General features: G+C 48.2%; 1 protein-coding gene across 2 annotated transcripts in view; it reads left to right on the top strand.

Annotated features, from left to right (window-relative positions):
• RAB40C (RAB40C, member RAS oncogene family) overlaps positions 1–23,304 on the top strand; it is a 36,969-nt gene that overhangs the window by 4,857 nt on the left and 8,808 nt on the right. For both annotated transcript variants that reach the window (XM_038150930.1, XM_038150929.1), the window contains 2 exons: positions 13,719–13,779; positions 16,461–16,521. In XM_038150930.1, the coding sequence (XP_038006858.1) occupies positions 13,719–13,779; positions 16,461–16,521 (122 nt within the window). The remainder of the gene's footprint in view (positions 1–13,718; positions 13,780–16,460; positions 16,522–23,304) is intronic.

Below are 23,304 nucleotides of genomic sequence, written 5' to 3'. Positions count from 1 at the left end.
CTGAAGACACTGCCCAGCCCTTGGAGGTGGTCGGTCCCTTCCAGCTGCCACTGTTTGCCTGGGGGCTGCTGTTAATTACCAGCTTGTTTATTTGAGTGATCCACAGCTTTGGATGTCTTTTCCCTCTGGTTGTTTCTGTGAAACTGTCTAAATCTGGAGATCCCTAAGATGGTTCTTTCAAGTCTTCCTTTACAGCAGTTCCTCTCCTGATATGTCCTGTGACCCCTCAGGCACCAGTGTGCAACCAGAAACTCCCCTGGTAGTTCCATGCCAGCCAGGAGGTAACCTGTCCTACAGCAGCATGCACAGGCAGGGGGTGAAGAGACACTTTGTGTCATCCTGCTTGCTGCCATGGAGGGCATGTGAAGGGATGTTTCCCAGTGCTTCTGCTCCTTGCCTGCTGAGTTTCCAAGACTGACCATGGAGATGGTCTCTCGCTTCTGATCTGCAGCCGCCATGGTGCAACTCCGTGTTTGGCTGCAGGTTCTGCTGCACTGGTTTATTTTTCACAGCCTTAAAAAAGCGTGTAGCTGAGCAGCTCTGCTCTAAACTTGAACTCGTGTAAGCACAGGACCTCTCTTCATACTGGCTCACTCTCCTGAGCAGACAAGAATTGCTGGGTGACCCCATGTGCAGTAGAACCTCAGACAGGGCCAGCACTGATGTAGTGACACCTTTTGGGCATAGGCATGAGAGCTACAGGCGATGAGCCCAGGTTTCTGATGGCAGCTGCATGCTCATCCTGGTGCTGCTGCACTGCCAGGGCTCTCTTTGGCATCCGCAGGGAGGGAAGCCTTGGTTCTGGTGCTGCTTTGCTGCTGCCTCCTCCTCCTCACCTGGCCCGCTCCCACCCGATGTGTCCTGCTCTGCTGGAGCAGCACTGTCCCTGGTGATGGTAGACACTGGCTGCCCCACTGCTTCAGCTGCTGCACACCCATGGAAACTGCTCTTTGTTTTCTGGCAAGACTGTATTCTTTGGAATAGTGTTTGGAATAATGTTTCAGTTCAAGGCTTTAGCACTCTGGTGCGAGGAGGATTGAGGCGAAGTGTTCCAAGTGCAGCCCAGCCATCACGTTCCTGTAGTGGCTGCACAACTGATGTGCAGGAAATGTTTGAGCTGGACTGTGCTGGTCGTGCTGCTGGAAACCTCTTTGGATGGCTTGCAGAGTGGTTATTGCAGCAATTCCTGCTGTCTGCCAGCACTTGCATCAGTGTCCTTCAGGGATGTTCATTTCCCTGTCATCAGAGATGCAGAGCTGATCTCATCAGAGCAGGCAACTCAGAAACAGCTCCAGCATCTCTTATTTCTCCATTGTTTACTACATAACCTTTGTGTGAAAAATAGTTCCAAAGATACAGTGCTGAACCTCCAGCTCTGCTTGTTGTGGGACTAACCAGCTGCGATCTAAACTTGAATTCCAAAACAAAGCCAACAAACAAAAAAATCCCCATCAAGCCAAAACCCAACCCCCAAATCTGGCAGGTTTGGTGTCACTCTCTAGTCAGGATTAGAGGTGCACAACAGTGTAGGTTGTTATGTGTGCAGAACCTCTGAGGAGCGTTGTGGTTTTGTTGAGGTTTTATAAGGCTGGGGACCTAGTCTGCAAAGTTCTGGATTGCACTGCAGAGTTCTCACCACCTCTAATCCCTCTATAAAAGCTGTGCTTTTATGGCTGTTAACGTGTTCCACAGTCCTGAGTGCACAAAGGTGATGTGAGCTGAGCAGTACAAAGCTGAAATGGGTGGAATGTTCTTCTAATAACTGGGATTAAAAGTTTCACTGTGTTTTATGTTTGTAAAAAGCAGGCAGGTTTTGCTCTCTCCAGATTCCACGCCAAAATTGTCCACACCTCTCCTGGTATGGAGGTTTTTGGTTGGTTCAGTGTTTAAGCTGCATAGGAAAGACTATGGAAGTTAGTCTCCTCCTCCTCCTCCTCCTCCTCCTCCTCCTCCTCCTCCTCCTCCTCCTCCTCCTCCTCCTCCTTCAGCTTTTGTTTCCAGCTGTTCCCTGGCATGTTTTCCTCTGTGGCCTCACTCTCTCGGAGCAGCACAGCATCTTTCCATTGCACTTGAGAATAGCTGCGCTTTGAGCTGAGGCTTTGAGCTGTGGTTTTATAACCTTGCTGGTTAAAATCTGGATTTCTTTCCCTTTGTCCCTTGCTGTCCCCTGGCACTCCAGCTCGAGCTCCAGAGTAGCACTATGTCATATCAATTCCTGTGTGGTTGCAGGCACTGGAGGAGGAAGGAAGCTCCAATGTGAAAACCTTCAGCTTTGTTTTGCTAAAGGCTTTGCTGTAAGGTGAGACTCACCTGAAAGAAAATTACCCTGGGGCACAGAGGGTGGTGGCTCAAGGCAAGAAACCTCCATCAAAGAGTCTGTTTGCTTCTGCAAAAGTTGTAGTAAATAGTAAAGTTGCAACATAGCTTAGAGATTGTTTGTTCCTATAGAGCTTCTATTTGCTGAAAGTATTTTTACGTAGCCACAGCGTTTTAGATTTTCTTCCTCTTTTCTGCTTCATCTTTGTTTCATTTCCATCGGCCCATTCTAGATATTGTTAGATCATTTTAAAACTTTGACACCTGTTCTCCTATAAATATAATACCTGAAATTCTTAATGTCCTCTATGTTCTGTGCAGGATTGGGCATTGAATTGGGACAAAAGTCTTCGTGCAATTCAAACATAGTATTTGCTGCTTAAGCCATCAGTGGTTAAGGAGGAGACAGGCAGAACGGGCACACGAAAAGCTGTAATTAAATGGCAGTTTAACAGAAGGTTCTGAGCATCTTTGGGGTAACCTTTTAAATAAAATACAGAGTTAAAAAAATCTTTGTTTAGGATTTTAACTTGTTTCCAACCAGGCTGCTGGGTTCCTGGGACCATTTGTGGGTTTTACTGTAGCATTTGCCTCTCTGTGCAGGTGATTGGCCCTGCTCCCTGCTCAGTCCTGGACGCAGAAATTACCCTGCCTTGTTTCCTTTGGTACCAGCTGTAACAGCACCTGTAACAGGCCTTTTGCCCATGGTTCTGGAGTGGAGGCCAAGTGGACTGGAGACAGAACTAGATGGAAAAAAACCCAACCAAGCAATGAACAAAGAAAATGCTGCAACCCACCCCCTCACCCCATTTTGCCCATCATTTATTTAATCTTAAGTCCTCTCTTGTCCCAAGAGTTGTTATTTTTCTTACATTGTCAAACTGCCTGAGTAACTTAGTGGTAAAATCTGTCCAGGAAATTGCAGGCCTGTGCTGTGGCACAAGTAGATGAAACTCTGCATGGTGGGTCTTACCTGTGCTGCTCACCCTGCCAGCAAATGTGCTGTGGAACACCTCTGTGGGTGAGACACACTTGTGTTCTTGTAGGACTTATCTGTATCAAAAGGCTGAAATTCAATACTTTCTTCTATTTTTAAAATATCAAATGCTGGCTTTTCCCTGGTGGCAGCAAAAGTGCTCCAGAGTGGCTGCCAGGGTAGCTGGAGTGAAATCTTTGTCCTGTAGGTCAGGAGGGGACCTGGGAGGCTCCGATTTGGGCTTGGAAAACCTGGTTTCAGGCTGGTGAGAGCTGCTGTGAGGCAGCAGAGTTTGTACAGGTGTGTAGTGAGGTGCTTGCTGTGCCAACAGGGCCAGTCCATCCTTCAAGGACAAGGAGGGAGAACTGAGCACACCTGCCATGCACTGTAAGTCAGGTCCCTGGAGATTTGTTGTTGTTGGAAACAGCACATGGGAAGGTGAAACCAATGTTAGCAGCCATCCTGGTGCTTCCAGCATGCAGCAGCCCTTTCCTGGCTGTGGTTGGTGCAGTGAAACCAAACTTGGGAGCCAGAGAAATTCCTGGGGAGTGGAATCTCTGTAGCTGTTCCAGGAGCTCTGCAAGTGTCTGCTTAACCTGTCTACACCCAGCTTAGGGACTGCAGCTCTCTCTGGGTGTTTGGGTGTGGAGCATGGGTCTGGAAATGCTGTTTTGTTGCTGGCAAAACCTGGACATGCCAGTGGGGTTTGGATGGGGATCCCAGGGATCAGAACCAGCCTCTGCAGGATCCCTGTGTGGGTGTGCACCTGAGCCTGGCACGCACCAGGCATGGTGTGGGGGATGCCACAAGGGTCTGATGCTGCAGAGCAGCATTTCCCTGCACAGTCTCCAAAGAAGTGTAACTATGGAGGGATAGGATGTTCAAAGTATTTTGGACAAATACTTGGATTTTTTTGAGTGTTGGGGATTTTTTTGTCTCCAAGCATATCTTGATATTTGTACGGTCATCCAGCAACAATGCAGACTGTTATGGTGCCCTCTGATTTCCCTCACAGGCTGCCTTTGTTTCTGCGTGCAGCTGTGTAGTTTTTATGGAGATCTGAATTGCAAGGCATGAAGAAACTCTTTTGTTTGTTGTTGCTTCTGTGCATAAAATCATTCTTGATTTTCTTCTAAAGCACAAATCCACTTCACATCCCTGATTCTGGACTGACTTTGGACTGTTTCTGGGATTTCCCGGGTGTCTGCTGAAATTGTTGGAGCTTTAGGAACAGATTTGCTCCTGGCTTCAAATGCCATTTTCTGATGCAATTGTCCCCCTTAAATGTGCCCAGAACAGAGTTCCTCTGTGTGAGGACCACAGAGCTGCTGAAACGGTGCTGGGCTTGCAGCAGGCAGTGGACAAGTGAAATCTGCAAATCCGGCCTTCTTAGAGGTCTCCAAATCAATGTTTTCCTTTTGGCTGGTTACGAAACCAAACAAGCAATTATTTGCCGGAGATCCCCACCTCCAAGCCCTCTCAGCTGGAGATGAAGATGCCTGGGAACTGATGTGAGCAGACTTCCTATTAAAGGCTTCCAGGCTAAATGGAAATCCCTCTTAGCTGAAATGAGGTCTGTGAATGGAAGATGGAGTATGTTTTTCAGGAGAAAATCTACAAATCTGGGTAACTACAGATAATTGAAAGGCCTTTGTTCTCTCTCAGTTTCAACACGTGTGTCTGTACGAGGTGCTTGGCAGCTCGTTGGGTTTCTCCCAGAGCTGCCAAGCACCGCAGCAGCTCCCCGGGGCTGGCGGAGCCGTGGGCTCTGCGTGGAGCTCCCCTCCTGCCCAAAGCAGCTCCCGCTCACCGGCCGCGCACCGAAATAACGGGCAGCTCTTGTTGCCGGCAGCGAGGGATTGTGTGTGAGCTGCCGTGAGCAGGAGGGGACAAGGCAGGAGCAGGGGGCGGGCGCGGTGCTGCTGTCCTTCATGCCCAGTGGCAACCGAGACCTCTTGATCCCGTTCCCAAAGCTCAGCTACGGTGCAGGACAGGATCGCGGAGGTAAAATCACATGCTTGCTGACCTTCAGTCCCAGCTCTGCAGGCAGGAACTGGGCTGTTTTGCTGTGATGCTGTTGGAGAACTTCTATCACCCTCCTCAAAAGTGAGTAGTGATACTGTGAAGTAAACTGTGACACTGAAAGGCACAGACCTGGGATGAATCCACCTATGTTTGGTTGACCCCTGTTGTTCGTAATAAATTGTTTCTCTCTTTAAAGAGTAGGTAGCTGAATGCGTGACTCAAAGGGATGAGCTCATGTGTTGTTTGGAAGGGATTTTTCCCGTGGCTCACAGCTCTGAGCTGACTAGTTAAATTGTTGCTGTTAATGTGCTGCTGTACACACTTTTTAAGGTTGGGTGACTGCATCAGTTGCTATTTGAATAGCTTGAATTCTCTTTTTTCATCTGTTGATGCCACATTTGCAACATCTGTTATGTTGTGCCTCATACCACATTTTTTCTGAACAATTTAGTATCACTTAGGGGTGACAGAGACAGTAACTACTCCTCTAAGCTGGAGTGGAAGATAATGCACCTGTGGTATCTTCTTACAGATGTTTCTGCCTGTTTTTAAAGTGCTTGTGAAATTAGAGGATCTCAAAACTGCATGCATAGGTGCATGCATAACCTGGGTGCTGGCCCCAGCAGCTGCCTTCTGCCTGGGAGTGGATTTGGTGTTGGATTAGTACAGTTGGTTAAACCTGTTTGTTCTGAGCATGCTTTCAGCAGCTCCTGGCCACCTGTGATTTCCATGCCCATCTGCCTTGTTTGACTAGAAGTGAAGCAACAAGTCCTCCTCTATCAGCTTTAGCCCACAAACAACCAATTCTGATAGGTGAATTCTGCCTTTTCACTCATAGGATGGTGAGGGCTTGTAAAAAACCCCAAAACAACAATACCATAAAATAAGATATTTTAATCCACATTTACAATGTGTCCTGGGTTTGTATACTGCTCTTGGAGCAATGGCCTGGGTTGGCTATATGATGCTTGGTCACTTGCCTCAGTTGCTGTAGGTGACATTTCATGACCATCCCCACCATAAGCAGTTCTTAAACAAAAAGGTGTAGGATGTGGGGTGTGGTGAGAGGGAGCAGTGAACCTGAATATGGTGTGGGGGGTGTTCCACTGTTGTCTTGTGAATATGGTTCTGCCAGAAAATGAGTCCCAGGAGGTCAGAGCGCCCACTTTGGTGTGAGGGAGTGCCTCTGGAGAACCTGGTGAGGTTGTGGGGCCCTTCTGTGTGGCAGGAACGTGCTGTGGAGTTGCTCTGGAGCAGCTCTGTCACTCCAGGCCTCACCTGTGTAATGCTCCCAGCACACCCCCAAAGCTGGGCACTGGAGAGGCTCTGCTGGAGACTCTGCCTGTGGGTAACACCCTGTGGCTGGGGAGCTGTTCCCCCCTGAAATAACCTCACCGCGAGGGTGTCAGCTCAGGGCTGCTCTGAGCTCCTCTGCCGATGTCTGTGCTGTCCAGATTCCTGCTGTGAGCCCCATGTGTGAGTGTGGTTTGCTTGTGGAGGTGGTCTGGAAGCTTTGCCTTGGTTTTGGGGTGAGGTTTTTGCATGCTGGGGACTGGAAGTGGCAGTGATGTTCTTACTCCATAGCTGATCTGGAGCTATTATGCTCACCTTTTGGCTTCAATTTTGTGACCTCCTGGCACTTCTCCTCTCTCCTTCATTCTCTTGGCCTTGTTGAGAATGGGACTTAGCTGCATGTTGCTGCTTCTGCCTTTTCCTCATATTCAGCAGAGATGGGGGTGCCTGGCCACTGGCTGCTCTCCCCTCAGAGTGGTTCCAGCTTTCAGCAGGATCTGGGCAGCCCCAGGGGGTGCCTGCACACACCGGGACAAGGCTTTCTATGCCTCCGGCATATCAGTCATGACTTGGAAAGGCATGGGTCATCTTGGGAAAGGACTAGTAACATCTTGAAAAGGCCTGGTAACATTTGTGACACCCAGGGACTTGATAGAATAAACAAATAGCCTTTGGACACTGCTCGGGTATCCCTGGCATTTGGGATAAATGAATTTCTGCATTAATGGCCTTAGGCTGGACTTAGCAGAGCACAGAAGGGCTCCAGTTCCAGCTCTGGAGAAGGGGCAGCCTCTGCACTGTGTGCAGAACAGATTGTTTTTTCCTTTTTTAATCCAGCAGGAAGGTTGGCACAGGAGGGAGAGGGAGGGACCTTTCAGCAGCTCGTGTCTTGCATACACAGCAGTAAGGTGACAGCTAGTTTATGTGATGGAAAACATGCTGGTATGTCCCCAAAGGTGTGCCAAGGGACTGTGGCAGGGGGAGCCTGAGTGACACCCAGCCAGGCTGTGCCAGCCCTGCAAGAGGGCTCAGAGGAGGGGACACCCTGACCGGACCCTTCATGGGGATGGACCCCTGGCTGGAAGGGACAGGGTTCTCATGCATAGTTTGTTCTCACAAAAATTCACAATTGCTGTGGTGTTCTTGGCCTCCACAGCGTTGACAAAAAGTTGATAAGGTTTAAAACCAAATTTACCCATCCCTGCTTAGTCACAGCTCCTGGAGTCCTTGGTGCTGAGAAGCTTCACCACAGATTCATCCTTGATATTTTCCCTTTGCAAACACACAATAAAGGATTTGCAGTCCATTGACCCACTCTAAAGTGTTCCTAGGCACTTATCTACCTTTGTGGCAGTGAGAACATGCCTTCGAGCCCAGCTGCACACTGAGTGATTGTGGCTTTGATCCTTCCCTGTGTAGTAAGGAAGGATTGTCACAACACAGGTTACAAATTCCTGGCTGGATGCTCTTGGTGTTGGCCTGTTTTATAATCTTGGCATACCTTTGAATCTGTCAGCTCCTTGCTGTCAGAGCTCTGTGTCCCTTTCTCTCGAAGCTCCTCTCTGGTGCCACGCAGCATTACCAGCCCTTCACAGCTGGTTACTCGAGTTCACTGTGAAATCTCAGCAAGTTGAATATCTGCTGTGTATTCTCTGTTTTAATTCCAACCCTGTGCTCTCCCCTCTTCCCAGCAGCCAGTGTGGCTCTAAACCTACAAACCTTTAGCGAGGTCTTTTAAGTGCCCCAGACCTTGTGCACTCAGCAGAGCTGATGGCCTGTGAGCAAACAGAGGAGCCTGGGGGTGTTTGGGGGCAAATGCGAATTTTTCAGTTAGACATTTGTGGTGTGGTGGCTTCAGCTGCACTAATGGCAATCACAAACCAAAGTCCATCACCAGGCTGGCTGGGTGAGGCACTGTGGTGACACAGTGAGTCTTTCTGGTGGCTTCTGGGCCAGTCTTAAGATTTCCCAGTCAAGCAGAGCATTTCTGTAGGGCTGCAAGAGACCAGGCACAGCTCACCTTTAGCCCTCTTCTGAGTGCTCAGATGCCATCAAGAGTTGCAGAATGCAGCCACTCTGACTTAATTATGTCTGTAGGTAAAGGAACAGTAAACTGAATTGCAGCATTAGTCAGGTAACAAAAGTCCACTCAGTTTATCTTATTTCTTATTTATATGATGCATTGAGTAAAGGTTTAGCCTTGGTTCATCATCGTTGCACACCTCCAATTTTGCCTGTTGACCTTATGTATCTCTTTGCAAGCAGATTGATTATCTTCTTTTGAATTATAAATAAATGAAACCAAATTTAATTTTTAAAAGGAGGAAAAAAGCTGAGGTTGCATCATACAGCACATGCCTGCAAGCTGGGGGAACTGAGTTTTAATGAAGTTAAAATAATGTGCACTGGTTTTTTTTGTGGGTGGACTAACAGCGAGTTGGATTCCAAGCTCCCACAAGCAGAAACATTCATGTAAGAAATGAGGTGGGAAAAGCGTCTTTGGCCAATCTGACTCACACAAACGGGGAATGACTGCAAGTGACAAGGAGTCTCTCTCGGAAGGAAAGCAAGCTTTAAGTCTTAAAACTATATCAATGTTTCACTTGAGTACATTGATTTATTTTTACTACTTTTTAATTTTTTTCCTTTGGAAAGAGATTTTTGAGCATCACCTGGAATGTCTTCTGGTCCAGATTTGTTAATAAATTATGTTCTTCTTAGAGACACTGCAGATGGTGCTGGCAGCTTTTGGGGAAGGTCTCAGGAAAACCTGCTGATGGCTTGGTTAATGTGGGATGAGCCCTTCATCCCTGGTTATACCTTTGTGGTGTCTGTGTTAGTAGGGCCTTGGATCATTAGAGCGTCCCTGGAGGAGGACACTTGATTTGGGCCAGTAACCAAAGAAGCAGTGCCGGCTCTGGCATTACCCTGGGAGCTGGGATCACCCTCTCCCCAGTGCAGTGAGGATCACCTTGGAGAGCTAAAGGAGGAAAGAGGCACATGCTGCTCTTAGGTTTTGCTCAAACCTGCCTTTTTAAGGGGAGGTGCCCTTCTGGCCTCCACCCAGGTGTTAGGACAGAGTCACCTGAGGAGTGTGCACTGCAAACTTGTATCCTTTTCTCTGAAACAAAGACCCACACAAAACCCAGAGGCCACCGTGTTTCAGTAGTAAATATTTATAGAGCTTTGTTCACTTGAGCTGTTTAAAGCAATTTTCCTAAGAGATCAACCTCTTTAAAGGGAGAGCATGAAATGCACATCTCCCTTGTGTTTCTCCCTTTTCCAGTGTGACTCCAGATCCACGTACCTGCTTGGCTGGTGCCTCCTCCTTTGTGTTTTTGCTGCTTGTGCAGGTGCAGAGCAGAGGCTTGGCAGAGTGGACATACACATGTGTCCGAGCCATGAATTCCCAGGGGAAAGGGAACAGCCTGATATAAAGTAGTATCAAGTGATGGGAAAAAGTTACCGTTTCTCTTGGAGGGGTTTTACTTTTCCAATTCACATTAAGTGTCATCTTTTGGGTGAAAGCTTTAAGTAAGCTCGGGTTGGGTGTGGAGTTTTCAGGTGATACTGATGCAAAGTGTGTTGTGCTTAGCATGAGTAATTTGGAAGAGATCAGAGTTTCCTATAACACATCCTGTGGATTCCCATGGGAAAATTACTTGCTTTCTTAGGTTTTCCTTAAAGCAACAGGCGAAAGAAAGAAAGGTTTGGGATTCCCCAGAACCTTGCCCAGGAGCATGAAACCCAGCTCCATGGAGGAGAATCAAGTGTCCAACATCAGGCTTCGTACAGCATATCCCTCTGTGCCAGGTCAGCTCTTTGCTACAGAAATGGGGCTGGGATGGCATCAGCGTAAGCAGGAGTCTAAAGCAGGGCTGGAAAAATAACACAGGAGTTGGCCTGAATGCTAAATCCCAGAGAACAGCCCAGACTTGTTCTCTGAGCCTCATTTGCTTTGTTGCATCATGGTAATATCGGTCCAGAAGGAGATCAGTTGATATAAAATAGGCTTTAAACAAGAGTGTTTTCTTTTCCCCCAGCGCTGCTGCTGCGGGGCCGGGCAGGGCCGGTTCTCTGGGCTGTGTGTGCTGCAGCAGCACCCCGTGCTGGGGCTGGTCCCTCCCTGTCAGGGGAGTGGAATCGGAGCCAGTCTGGCAGAGCAGTGTCCATCCCAAAATAAGCTGTGCTTGGCTGTGAGCAGAGGTGATGCTCAGGTAGGGGAGCCCTTATCACATGTAGAAAGGAAGTTCTAAAAACTTCGCTTGTGTCTGAGCTGCCTGAAATGTAAAGGTGGAGGGGCAGCCCTGGTATGGCCGTGGCCATGCACTACCATACTGCCAACAGCCTCAGAGCAGACGTGGCATCTAGTGGCTGCTGTGACCCTCTGTCCCCAGATCTCTGGGACAGGGGGGAGCCAAGGCTGAGCTTGAGCTGTAGGCTGGGCCTGGGAAGGGGAGCTCGGCTGCTCAGCTTCCCTGTGAGCTGTAAATGGGGGAGTGCCTTGGGCTGCAGCTCAGGACTCGGTTGTGTGCTACTGGAACTGAAATATAAGGGGCCAGTACTGGTGTTCAGCACAGTGGTGAGTCCCATGATTTTGAGGGCACCTCCAAATTGATGCAGATTTTGTCTCACTAGTGAGCCATGGGAGAGCTGTGAACTGCAGCCTACTCAGTGCTAACCAGCTAAAATAACAGACCAAAACCAGGGAGTGCCTTTGAGCTGTCGTGATGCTCTGAGTGTTTATGGAAAAAGGAAGCTGAAATTTCCTCCAAAACATTGCAGTTGTGCAGGTTTTTGTCTTTCATTAATGTAGGCAGAGTTTGCTCCCAAACATTTTGAAAATTCAGTCCTAGTCTCAGTTTGGGTGTTTTATGTTAAAAAGTGCAGCACTTTCCTCAGCCCATAACCAGATACCTGCTTGCTTTTAACTGGAGTGTGTGTGACTTCCTTAGGCCAGCGTATGTAACGCCCAAAGACTGGTGTCCCTTTGGATTAAAGTACATGGTGTAGTTTCAGATGAACATGGACTATTTAAAACATTTCTCTGGTGACCAAGTCATGAGTTTTGAGGACAGGGAAGCCACGTTCCTCTGGGAACGTAGGCTGGGTAGTTAGTGGGTGAGGAGCATAATGAAGACATCTGCATATTTGACATTTCTATTAACAAGTTTCCTTATCTTCCCAGTTAAGCTGAACCTCTCTCACTTTTAAAAGCTGTAGTCAAGCAATTTGTTTCAGCTCAGCAGTGGCATTTTTGGAAGCATGTGGCCTCCGTGCCCTGAAAACTGTCCCTGTTCCCACCCCATGGTGCTCTCATGCAGCTGCTCCACCTGTGCCCTGGTGGCACTGGGGGTGATCGGGACTCACTGCTGACAGGGAGCTCTTGTGCCAAAGGAGGGGCCAGAGTCAGTTGGGATTTTGCATCTGAAACAGAGCAATGGGCTTAATTAGCCCATTCCCTAACAGCCCAGCAGATCCTGGTTCAGGAACTGGCAGGGGAAGATGTCTGGATGCTCCCCTCTGGTAGCAGAGCAGCCTTACTCCCACTACTCCTTGCCATCCCTGGGGATGAGGGAGATTTATGTCTGCCTGGAAATAAATACAGATCATTCACTTGTCTCTGGAGGAAGATAAAATGTAAACTGCCTATTTTCTGTGATACAGCAGTGGAAATAGTTGGAATTTAAGATAATTATCTTTATTGCTTTTTATAGCACCCTTTGAAGGCTGAAATCTAATTTGTTTTTCACTAAGAGGGAACTCCTGCGGATGACTCAGAAAAATCCATTTGCTTTATTGACAAACTTGTCTGTTGGGTTGTCGGGGCAGTGTTCTCTTTGCAGGAAAAGGGAAATGCAGGTCGTAACACAACAGTGTGGCATTTTAATAGAGATTCAAAGTTTGATATCTGTTGGCAAGAAGAAAAACTAAAGTTGATGTAATTAGAGTGAAGTGACTCTGCTTTATTAAAAGGTTGTAAATTAGTTGATGCTTCAGTGGGTGTGCAGTAATGGTGCTCTGTGCTTTGTTTATGCAACTTCACTGCACTTGAAGCTCATTAACAAGATCTTGCCGAGAAGCTGCTTTTCCTGGGCGCCTGGTGCCCCTTGGCTTTGGGAAGGAGATGGGAGGTGCAGTTGTGCCTCTTGCCCTGTGCCTGGGGCTGCAGGGAATGCTGTGTTCCGTGTGGCTTGGGCCTGTTGCTTGCAAGGGGAGTTGTTTCTTTTCAAACATTTCAGTCTGACTGTGAGACAGGCTCCCAGTTTTATCAAATTTCTTATGTATCTGAAGGTAGTGGACACCCCTTGTGTGAGTTGCGTGCCAGAACACTTGGCTGTTGCGGTTTGTGGGGTTTCTGCTGCTCCCCGGTGCTGTGGCTCTGTGAAAAGCAAAAGCAGATATCTGTGCTGCTTCTCAGCCCTTTACAAGGAGGGAGTGTGTCCTGCCTTACCTGCCCCACTGTGATCCACACCCCAGAGCTGCTCAGAAAAAAGGACAGCAATCTTTGGACAGCCTTCCTGTAACCTCTCCCAAAATGCCCTGTGGCTGCAGGCAGCGGTGTTGGAGAAACGCTGGGACTGCCTGCTGATGTAGCAGAGATGTATCTAAATTGTTTCTGTCTGTTCACCCCCCAGAAGTCTAAGTTATCGCAGCCATGTGGGATAATGCTACAAATCACTGAATCTCAGAGAATCATGGAGTGACTTGGGTTAGAAGGAACCCTAAAGCTCACTTTGTTCCATCCCCTGTGCCATGGTCAAGGACACCTTCCTAGGTTGCTCTGAGTCCCATCCAACTTCTCCTACAGGTCAAGTTCTGAGAGGTTTAAAACCACAATGAAGAAGACAGAAGCAATGTAGGGATTAAGATTAACTGTGTTTTCAGGGAGGAGGGATAGAGCTCCACAGAGCAGTCTTTGCTATGGAGCAGAAGTCAGTTCCTCCCAGGTCTCCGTAGCTCTCCTCAAAGAGGCAGCAGAACAAGGAGGAGAAAACATCCCTTTAGGAAACATGAAATGAGAGCTCCTTGCGGGCAGAGCAAGGTTCTTGTGCATCTCTGAAGACCTCCTCAGGGTTTGCTCAGCTTTTCATTGCTTTTCTTTCAGGAATTGACTACAAGACCACTACTATCTTGTTGGACGGCAGAAGGGTCAAGCTGGAACTCTGGTGAGTGTTTCTGAGCCTTTCTAACCCACACCCTGGGAGTTCAGGCCAGGTGAGCAGGGACACGGGGCTGGGGGCACGCTGTACTGGGCTGTGAAGAGCGTGGACCATCCCTGGGGGTGTGGTGGGACTTCCTGGCTGTTCTTACCAGAAAGTTACTCTGGCAAACAAGATTCCCTTCTGTCAGTCAAGTAGCACAAACGCCATGCTGCTCTTTGCTGGAATAGTCTGAATTCAGTCATTGTCTGTCATAACTGACCATTTTCACCATTACTCTGCACTTGAGACCCCACCTGTAGTTCTCTTGTCCAGAGCTCCTGGCACAAAAAGCACATGGATATGTTAGAACAGGTTCAGAGGAGGCCATGGAGATGCTCCAAGGGCTGGAGCCCCTCTGCTCTGGAGCCAGGCTAGCAGAGCTGGGGATGCTCACCTGGAGAAGAGAAGGCACCAGGGAGAACTCAGAGCCCCTTCCAGGACCTAAAGGGGCTCCAGGAGAGCTGCAGAGGGACTGGGGACAAGGACCTGGATTGACAGGACAAGGGGGAATGTCTTCCCATTGGCAGAGAGCAGGGTTAGATTGGGAAGGAATTGTTCCCTGAGAGGGTGGGCAGGCCCTGGCACAGGGTGCCCAGAGCAGCTGTGGCTGCCCCTGGATCCCTGGCAGTGTCCAAGACCAGGTTGGACAGGGCTTGGAACACCCTGGGATGGTGGAAGGTGTCCCTGTCATGGCAGGGGTGGAACTGCTTGGTGCCTAACATCCCTTCCAACCAAGCTATAACATCATTCTATGTTCCCATACTGCTCTTGATCACTGAGGGACTAGTATTGTTTTGGAAGCATTACTGGATTTTCCTGATATCCAAGGATGAGAAATAGAAACAAGAGAAGGAAAGTAGAAGAATAGAACAGGTGAAACCCTTGGTCCCTCAGCAGCTGGATATTTCTCAATGCCTTGAGTAGAAAATAAATTAAAACAAGCAGTGAACAGGCATCACCGCGTCAGGGTAGGGTGAACCCCTGGAGAGCAGGACTGACTGGAGTGACCAGACCCTGGGGCAGCGCTGGGAGAACACTGCATGGGAGGAGTAACCCCTGCCTTATCTGTCAGCACTGGAGGGACAGCTGGAGTCCTTCTGGCTGAGCTTTGTCTAACTTGCTGCGGAGCTGACACAGCACTCTTTGGAGATGAAAGAGGAAGGGAAGGACAGGATGGGTTGTCTGTCCCTACCCTGGTTTTCACACAGGTCCGGGAATTAGGGAATGACACAGGTCCTAAAACATGGAGTTAAATCTCCCCTTAGAAATGCTTGGGTCAAGTAACAGGAATATTAGTAACATGTGTGAATTGTTAAATAGGAATGAGCTCCATGTTCTAAGCCTCAGTGACTGACTCTAGCAGTGTGTAGTTTGGTGGTTTAATTACACCCCTGCTCTTTGAAGCTGAATGTCCTCATTTTTCTTACAAAAAAGAACAGAAGCAGCTAATTTATCTCTTCTAGCCTCCAAGTTTTTATGTGCCACTTGCATTCTTGTCTCTCCTGTAAGATACCCATTTTAACATTTCTGCCCCAGGTGTGTAGTAACTTAGTGCTTCCCTTTTGAAACCATCTTTTTATAATGTAATTCTTGAGCTGGAAAACAGCACAGAGACTGAAAAGCTGATAACACTGATTGATGATGCCTTAGTGTATCTTTCACCATTACTTACCCAGTATTTGATTGTTGATGGAGAAGGACATGTAAGCACAGGCTGTTAGATTGATGTCCAGGATCCTACATGACATCTGAAAAAATGTCTGTCCTGCACGTGAGGTCAATAATGTTTTTCCTAGAGCTGCAAAATCTGGGGCTGAGGGATTCCTCAGCCTTCTCAGTGGTCATTAAAGTGTCTTTTATCCTCGCCCAGGGAATAGATTTGAGAAACTCCATAACATGTCTCTGAGTAGCCTGACACATTTCAGTATATCCTGGTTAAATCAGAGTGCTGGACTCTGGTGTCTTGTTCTAGAAAGGCACTGAGAGGTGCTGGCGGTGTTGTCAAACTTAGTTGCTCCTTGTCCAGACAAGACAAGTTATAGTGACTGAAAAGCCTTTTATTGTCACAGTGGTCTAGAAACACTGTACCCCACTCCTGATCCTCAGCTTTCTGTAGGGTATATAGACCAGGTCAGTCAGGGACCTGGCTATAAAGAGAATTCCCTTTATTTTGGTTAAAATGTATTGGAAAAACAGGTGAAGCCTAGTGCAAGGCAATTTCTCTTCCTGTAAGTGGTCATATTTAGGTTGGCTGTTCTCCATGGCTGGGAGACCTCTGCAGACTCTCTCTGACTTTGAACTCCTGTGAACTGAAGGGAACTAGGCAGAAAATTCTTTGCCTTGGGGAGTAAAATGACTTATACCCTCACACATCATCCAGTAGTGCTGCAGCCCAAGGTTTGGGCTTGTATCTTCTCCATGGGAAGCACAATGACAGTGACAACCTGTACGCAAAGGTAGAGATCTATCCACCAGTTCTTCCCCAGAAGAACCCACCATGCAGAGGACTTTGGGTACCATGCCTGTCCTAAAGATCTGACAAGATCAACCCTGATTTTTATTTTATTTCTTTATGACCAGTAGGAGGTGTGCGGTATGGGAGTCAGTTCTCCACGTCTCACAGCTGTAACTTTTCTGTGTTTTAGGGACACCTCAGGGCAAGGAAGATTTTGCACTATTTTCAGATCCTACTCCAGGGGAGCCCAGGTAAGTGCTGCTCTCAGGGCTTTGATGGGACATATATGCTTGAACTTTAGGCTGTGTAACTCTTTCCTGCCGTAGTAAAGAGCTCTGAAGAAGAATGCACTGATCACCAAAAGGATCTCTGTAGATGACAAGAGACACTCAGTGTTGTCATGTTGCCTGGCATTCTGTTCTTGGGAAGTGGTGGGAGAGAAGGGAGTGAATGGCAGACTTTGCTAAACTCCTACAGAAAAGGTCTGTGCAGACAATATTCAGTCTTAATTTCTAGAGGAGAGCTGAGAGGTCGTTAGAGAGGATGAGGCAATTCTCGCTCTAGATCTGCCTCAGCTTTAATGTGGGAGCTCCTACTTTCTGAGGTTTTTAAAATTGGTTTAAATATGGCACTGGCTTTCCCAATGGAGTTCTTCCAGTCTGTGTTGCTTTCGAGTCAGTTCCAAAAATAGGGGTGGCTCCTACTTGCGTGTTTGAGGCAGACTTGAAACTAGAGCAGCTCAGTTGGAACGTAAAGTATGTGTGTTCCTCAAAACATGAGGCAGAGTGTTACATTTTGAGTTTCTCCTTTGGGTCCTGCTCCAGAATAGCATCAAGATCCTCAACAGCACAAGAATCTTGTGGTCCTCTGGAAAATTGCTGTTTAATAGTGCTTTCTGACAGTTCTGCTGTTGTCCTTTTAGTAGCATGGCAGGGTCTTTCCAGGATAAAGTTTACCTAAGTTAAATGAGTTACTTCATTTTCCTTATTGTTTTCAAGTTGGAAAGCTTTGGAGAAAATTTCTCCTCTGTTAGACACTAGGAGTCAGAAGCTGTGTATCAGCCTCCTAAGCAGGCCAGTATCCTGGGAGATTCCTAGCCTTTGGGAAACATTGTACTTCAACTCAAGCTCTTACCACTCTTGGCTTTTTGCTCCTTCTATCTACAGACCTTTGCTTTGCTAACTGGCAAAATCCATGTTCTCTTTCTCTGACTTCCTGCAAATTCACTCACGCTGTAGACACAGGAGCACCTCACCTGGAGCGTGCTGTTGAGATCTCCCCGTGTCCTGTTTATTCATGTTAGTGCACATCTTTGGTGGTCTGGACGCTGTGAGGCAGCTCCTTTGAAGCAGAGGCCAATTTCCTGGTGCTTGCAGAAAAGTGCAAGGGAAGGAGAGTTGGAGTTCTGCAGTGGAAGAGTGCAGGATCTCTCGTTCACGTGTTCAGTCCTGTGTCTGAGTTTCTTTCAGCTTCTACATTTCATTTTCTTTCAGCCTTTACTACTTTTCAGAAAAATCTGGAACCCCAATCACATAATCACAGTTTGCTTTGGAACAGACCTTGGGGCTCATCTCATTCCAACCCCCTCCCATCTGCAGGGACACTCTCCACTAGACCAGTGTGCTCCAAGCCCCATCCAGCCTGGCCTTGAGCACTTCCAGGGATCAGGAATCCACAACCTTCTTATGGAACCTTGAGGCCATGTTGCTTCCCTCACCAGTTAGAAGTGAACAGACCTGGTCAGTGTGGTTTTTCTGGTGACCACAGAACTCAGCTTTGGTCTGGCTCTTTCTAAGACCTTGCTGTGTCACATGCTCAGATCAAAGCAGCAACCACTGTGCCCAGGAATGCCACCTGGGAGCTTTATAGCCCTGTGTGCAGCCACTGTGCACAGTGGTTACTCCCCTTGGTGTGACCTGGGAGCTCCTCAGAGCAAGTGTCTTGGCAGAGACACTGCACCCTCAGAGCCTGAGCCCATGTGCCAGACCTTGTACCTGCTGCTGCCCCAGGGCAAACTGGGGCACGGGGCAAAGCTGAAATGAGCGGTGATGAGAACACTCCAGTTGGATGGGGAGAGAGACACACGTCTGTCTGGAACCTGCATGGAGCTGTGAGGCACTGGCACAGCACCTCCATGTGATTCCTGCAGCCTGTTCTCCCTGGACACTACATTTGGGTGCCACAAGGTGTCGTGTGCCTGGCTGCCCACAGGCTTGAAAGGGATTGATTTTCTCTTTTTTCCTCAAAGTGAAGCTCTTGACCTTTTTCAGCTGTATTTATCAGTATTGCTGGAGGAAGTCTCACCTGGACATCAGCAAGGTTTGCCTCATCCATCTCACTGCCTACCCCTCCCAAGGAGTGAGTCTGAGAGACAGTGAACCTCATCAACCCGGCAGGGGGACCTCTAATGGCAATGCTGTATAGAATCATGGAATCACTAAGGTTGAAAAAGCCCTCTGAGATCATCAAGTCAAACCAGGAACCCAGCAGTGCCCCAGCTAAACCATGTCTCTCAGCACTGCATTCTACGTGGATTTTTTTAACATTTCCAGGGATGGTGACTCCACCAGTGCACTGGACAGCCTGTGCCAATGCCTGACAAACCTTTCATTGAAGAAATTACCCCAAAATGCAATCTAAACCTCCCCTAGCACAACTTGAGCTTGCTTCTTCTCACCCTGTCACTTGTTACCTGGGAGAAGAGACCAATCCCCATCTGACTCCCCTCTCCTTTCAGGAAGTTATAAACAACAATTCACTGCTGAATACTGGGGAATGGAGCTCACTTGCACAGCAAGGTGTAGCTCACACTTTTGCCTCAAGACAGCCCTCTGCTTGTACAACAAATGCCTTTTCCAAAGTGCTGTTGCGATGCCCCGGTCTGCCCAAACAGTCAATGCTTAAAAGCAGCAAACCAGCCCAAAGGAGCGAGGCTGCCTAGGATGAGAGGTGATTCCCAAGGGAAGTCTCTCCAGGCCCTCTGAAAGTGCCCAGGAGATGAGCACAGGGAAGGTGCCTCTTGAAAATGACTGGAGTCTTTGTACAGTCTTCTCCAGGTGGCTTGGAGTAAAATTCAGATTGTTTTCAGGAACAAGTGGTTGGCTCCCAAGTGATGTTCCAGTGTTATTCCTGTACTGACAGGAATACAGATACCGTGTCTCTTAAATAACTCACCACAACTTTCAGTGGGAGAAGAAAGTATCTAAATTTATACTCTGAATGGTTAACCAAAGCAAGAGGACTGTTTGTGTTGAATAACAATTGCCTATGTGACTGCAAGGATGGACTTCCAACACCTCCAGTTATTTTCAGTATGCAGAAGCTGACTTCGTCTGGCATGGCCTTAGCCTAAATACAGCATAACCTATGTGGTCTTGGCAGAGAAACACAGAAATGCTTCTGGGTTCTCTGATTTAGAATTATGGAATGGTTTGGGTTGGAAGGGACCTTAAAGCCCATCCCATTCCACCTCCTGCCATGTCCAGGGACACCTTTCGCTATCCCAGGTTACGCCAAACCCCATCAAGTTTGGTTTTGGACACTTCCAGGGATCCAGGGGCAGCCACAGCTGCTCTGGGCACCCTGTGCCAGAGACTCAGCACTCCCCAGGGAACAATTCCTTCCCAATAACATCCATCCTTCCCTGCCCTCTGGCAGTGGGAAACCATTCCCTGTGTCTTGTCATTTTATGCCTTTATCCAAAGTCCCTCTCCAGCTGTCCTGGAGCCCCTTTAGGCCCTGGCAGGGGCTCTGAGGTCTCCCTGGAACCTTCTCCTCTCCAGGTGAGCACCCCCAGCTCTCCCAGCCTGGCTCCAGAGCAGAGGGGCTCCAGCCCTTGGAGCATCTTCATGGCCTCCTCTGGACTGTGACAAGATGTCCACATCCCTCTCATGTTGGAAGCCCCAGAGCTGGGTGCAGTACTCCCAGTGTGGTCTCCAGGATGTATTCAGGGCTCTGTGCTGTAGTAGCTTCTTAGCTGCAGCTGTTTGCTTTCCTTTCTACTTGAATCATCAGACTTGAAGACTTCTGCTGTAGGAAGATGATGCAAATCCCCTTGGAGGCAAGAGAAACAGCTTATTGAAACTAAAAGCCATCAGCTCAGGAAGAACAAATCCAGCAGAGAAAAGAGGTGCCAGCATGGGAAAAGCTCTGTTTGAAGTTCAGTGTGATATTTGTACAAGAACAGATTGGTGTAAACTGGCCTTGAGCACCTTCATGATGAGAATTAGTGGAAGGTTCTCACTGAGTAGAGGACTAAAGAGCTCAAGGAGAGCTTGAAGAATGAGGTTCCAGAGACGACTTGTACAGGTTGGCTGTGAGAGCAGGAGGCTGGCTCAGTAACCTGGCAGGCCTTACCCAGGTCTGAATAGCCAGTGCTTGAGAGAATACTTGGTATGAAAAGTTACCTCCAAGCCAGGGAAGCATGCCTGACTTTCCCACACACTCTTTATTGTTTCTCAAGTGTAGTGATAAAATTGAATTTTCTGAAGTAGACCCTGGAGAGGTTGCAACATGGAAAAACAGTCTCCAGACAGCAAGCACACCTTCTTGGGAGTTCTTTTTTCCCTCTTGGCACAGCCTGGTGCAGTGCTCAGGCTGAACTTCTGGCTGGTCCCTCCCCAGGGAAAGGACTCGAGTACCTTGATGCCTTCCCTAGTTTCAACTCCACACCACTGGCCTGGGTCCCGAGCCATGTGACTTTCATGTTCAGCAGGAACTTCTTCCTCTTGAAATTATCTGCAGTAAAACATCCTTGCTGCCCCTGATGAGCTGGCTCTGAGCAAGAACCAGCCCCTTGTTCCAGCATGATTGCCTCAGGGTTTGCTGTGAGGATCACAGGTCTCTTGCCTTCCTCCCTGCCCTGCATTAGCAGATCTGATCTTGTCAGGGACACAGGGAGCTCTTGGGCACCAGCTTGTGGTACTGGTGTGCCTGGAACCCGTCTCCTTTTCTCTTACTTCCCTAGATGTTGAGTTTCCACTTCATCCCCTTCTCTGTTGGGTTCTGATGGGCCAGCAGATCCTGAGCACATCACTTCAGGGTCTCCTTTTCAGACAAAAGAGGAGCATTTGTGTCTGGGATAGCAGAGCACTGGCCTCCAGCACAGATGGAGTCACGGTGACTGCAGGGCCAGGGAGGAGGGAGAGATGGAAACCAAGTAGTGTTGCACTCTGCAGAGCCAACTTGGGCAGTCTGGAGCTTTCTCTGTTGCAGAAGGATTTTATGTTAATTGTCACAGCATGAGGTACAGTGAAAAGTATATTTAAGCACACCTTTAGTGTGCTTAAAAGTGCTGCAGAAAGCTTTTTTGCTCTTGGACTCCTGTTCCTTTTCTGCTTGGCTTCTAGGTCTCAGTCATTCCAGCAGAGCTGGCTCAGTGATCTCGGCTGTTTAAGCAGCTGTGACTGTTCTGGCTGCTGTGAGCAAATGCAAACTATTCCAAGAGTGATCACAGAGGAGAGAAAGAGCTGTGGTGCTGCTTCCTGATCTAGCCAGGAAGAAGCAGTGTTAGGATCGTTCCTGATGTCCTCATATGCCAGTGATTTAAACTGTTTCTGAAAATGTGGCTTGCCAAACTCTTCCCAGACAGCGTGATAAAATGCTCCCATCTTGCAGCAAAGCTGCATCCCTAAAGAAATGATGAATATTGTTGAGTTCTGCTTAGGCAGGTGGTTTGAGGAGCTGCTGTTTATCCTGTTTGGGGCTTCTTAGTATGCAGGAAGGTGGTGGATTTTTGGCCGCTCAGCAGACTCAGGTGCAGATTGAGCCCTCCCTTATGGCTTTTTTGGTTACTACCAACACCTCACCTGCCTTGGGTAATTCAGACAGCTGCTGGAGGAGCCTGCCTGCAAAATACTTATCAAAAGCTCAGTGATAAATACCCCCCAATGTTGGGAAGAGGTTTGGCAGCAGAATGTCACTGCCCGTGAGCCAATGTCCGAGGTGCCAGCTGGAAAGCCATGATCAAATTGAGATGTGAAAGAGGAGGAGACAGGAGACAGGAGGAGACAAAGTGTTCTGGTTCCTGTTGGTACTGGACCTTCTGTTTAAGGTTTATTTCATCCTGTGGGACAGAAGATTCACTCTGAGGGGCTCTTCAGCCTTCTTCAGCAACAGCTTTTTTCTATCAGTGGAGAATATCAGCAAGTGACACTTTCCGGGCCACCGTGTCACCTTCCTGCATTGGGCTGAGGTCCTTGGCAGTTGAGTGGCAGTAAGTGTTCCTAGCAGCTTCTTGTGTGCTGGAAGCCCCTAAAGCATCTAAGAAGCCTTTTTAGACAAGCCTGCTTTGCATTTAGAGCATACAAGCTGATTTTCTCTTACCTTTAAAAGCTTTTTGCTTATAAACCTGGTCCAAACCTGCTGCAAGCAGGCAGAGATGATATTTCCCCACCACCACCTCAGTTACATGGACAGATCTTTGTGTAAGCTCCTGCTGGAAGCACATTTGGGTTTTGGCAGAGTAAGTGTCCACATGTGCTGCTGGATACAATAACCGGTGGTCTGTCTGTGTTCCTTGTTCACTATGGGAGGCACTCATGTGGAAATTTCTGTCACTGGCTGCTGAGGGTTGTGCCAATCCCAGTAATGTGGAACAAAACCAGAGTGGGAATGAACTCTGAAAATCCAACTGTGAAAAGACCCCAGATGGATCTGGGGATGAGTCCAGTCAGCTTCTAAAGACCCCAGATGGATCTGGGGATGAGTCCAGTCAGCTTCTGCCTACACAGAAGCTGTAGGCAGACTGAGGAAAAGAAGGAAGGCTTTTGGAGGGTTGTGAGGGGTCCAGGTCTCCTCGGTCTGAGAAGCTGAGCATGGTGCTTTTCACTCCATACTGTGGGAACCTGGGGTACATAATGGTACAAAAGGGCTTTGTGAAACTGAAAATTGAAAGCTGTGGAGATAATAGGGTGTTGCCAACCATCTAAGCACTTAGAGAACAAATTACGCTGCAAATGGGAAACTGTTCATTTGTTGAGTTGAGGAAATTAAAATTCTGTGCATGTTATTCCAAAGGAGACTTTAAAAAAGCC

This window comes from Motacilla alba, chromosome 14 (assembly GCF_015832195.1).
Source record: "Motacilla alba alba isolate MOTALB_02 chromosome 14, Motacilla_alba_V1.0_pri, whole genome shotgun sequence".
NCBI classification, from domain to species: Eukaryota; Metazoa; Chordata; class Aves; order Passeriformes; family Motacillidae; genus Motacilla; species Motacilla alba.
This window is presented reverse-complemented; position numbering and strand designations above follow the sequence as displayed.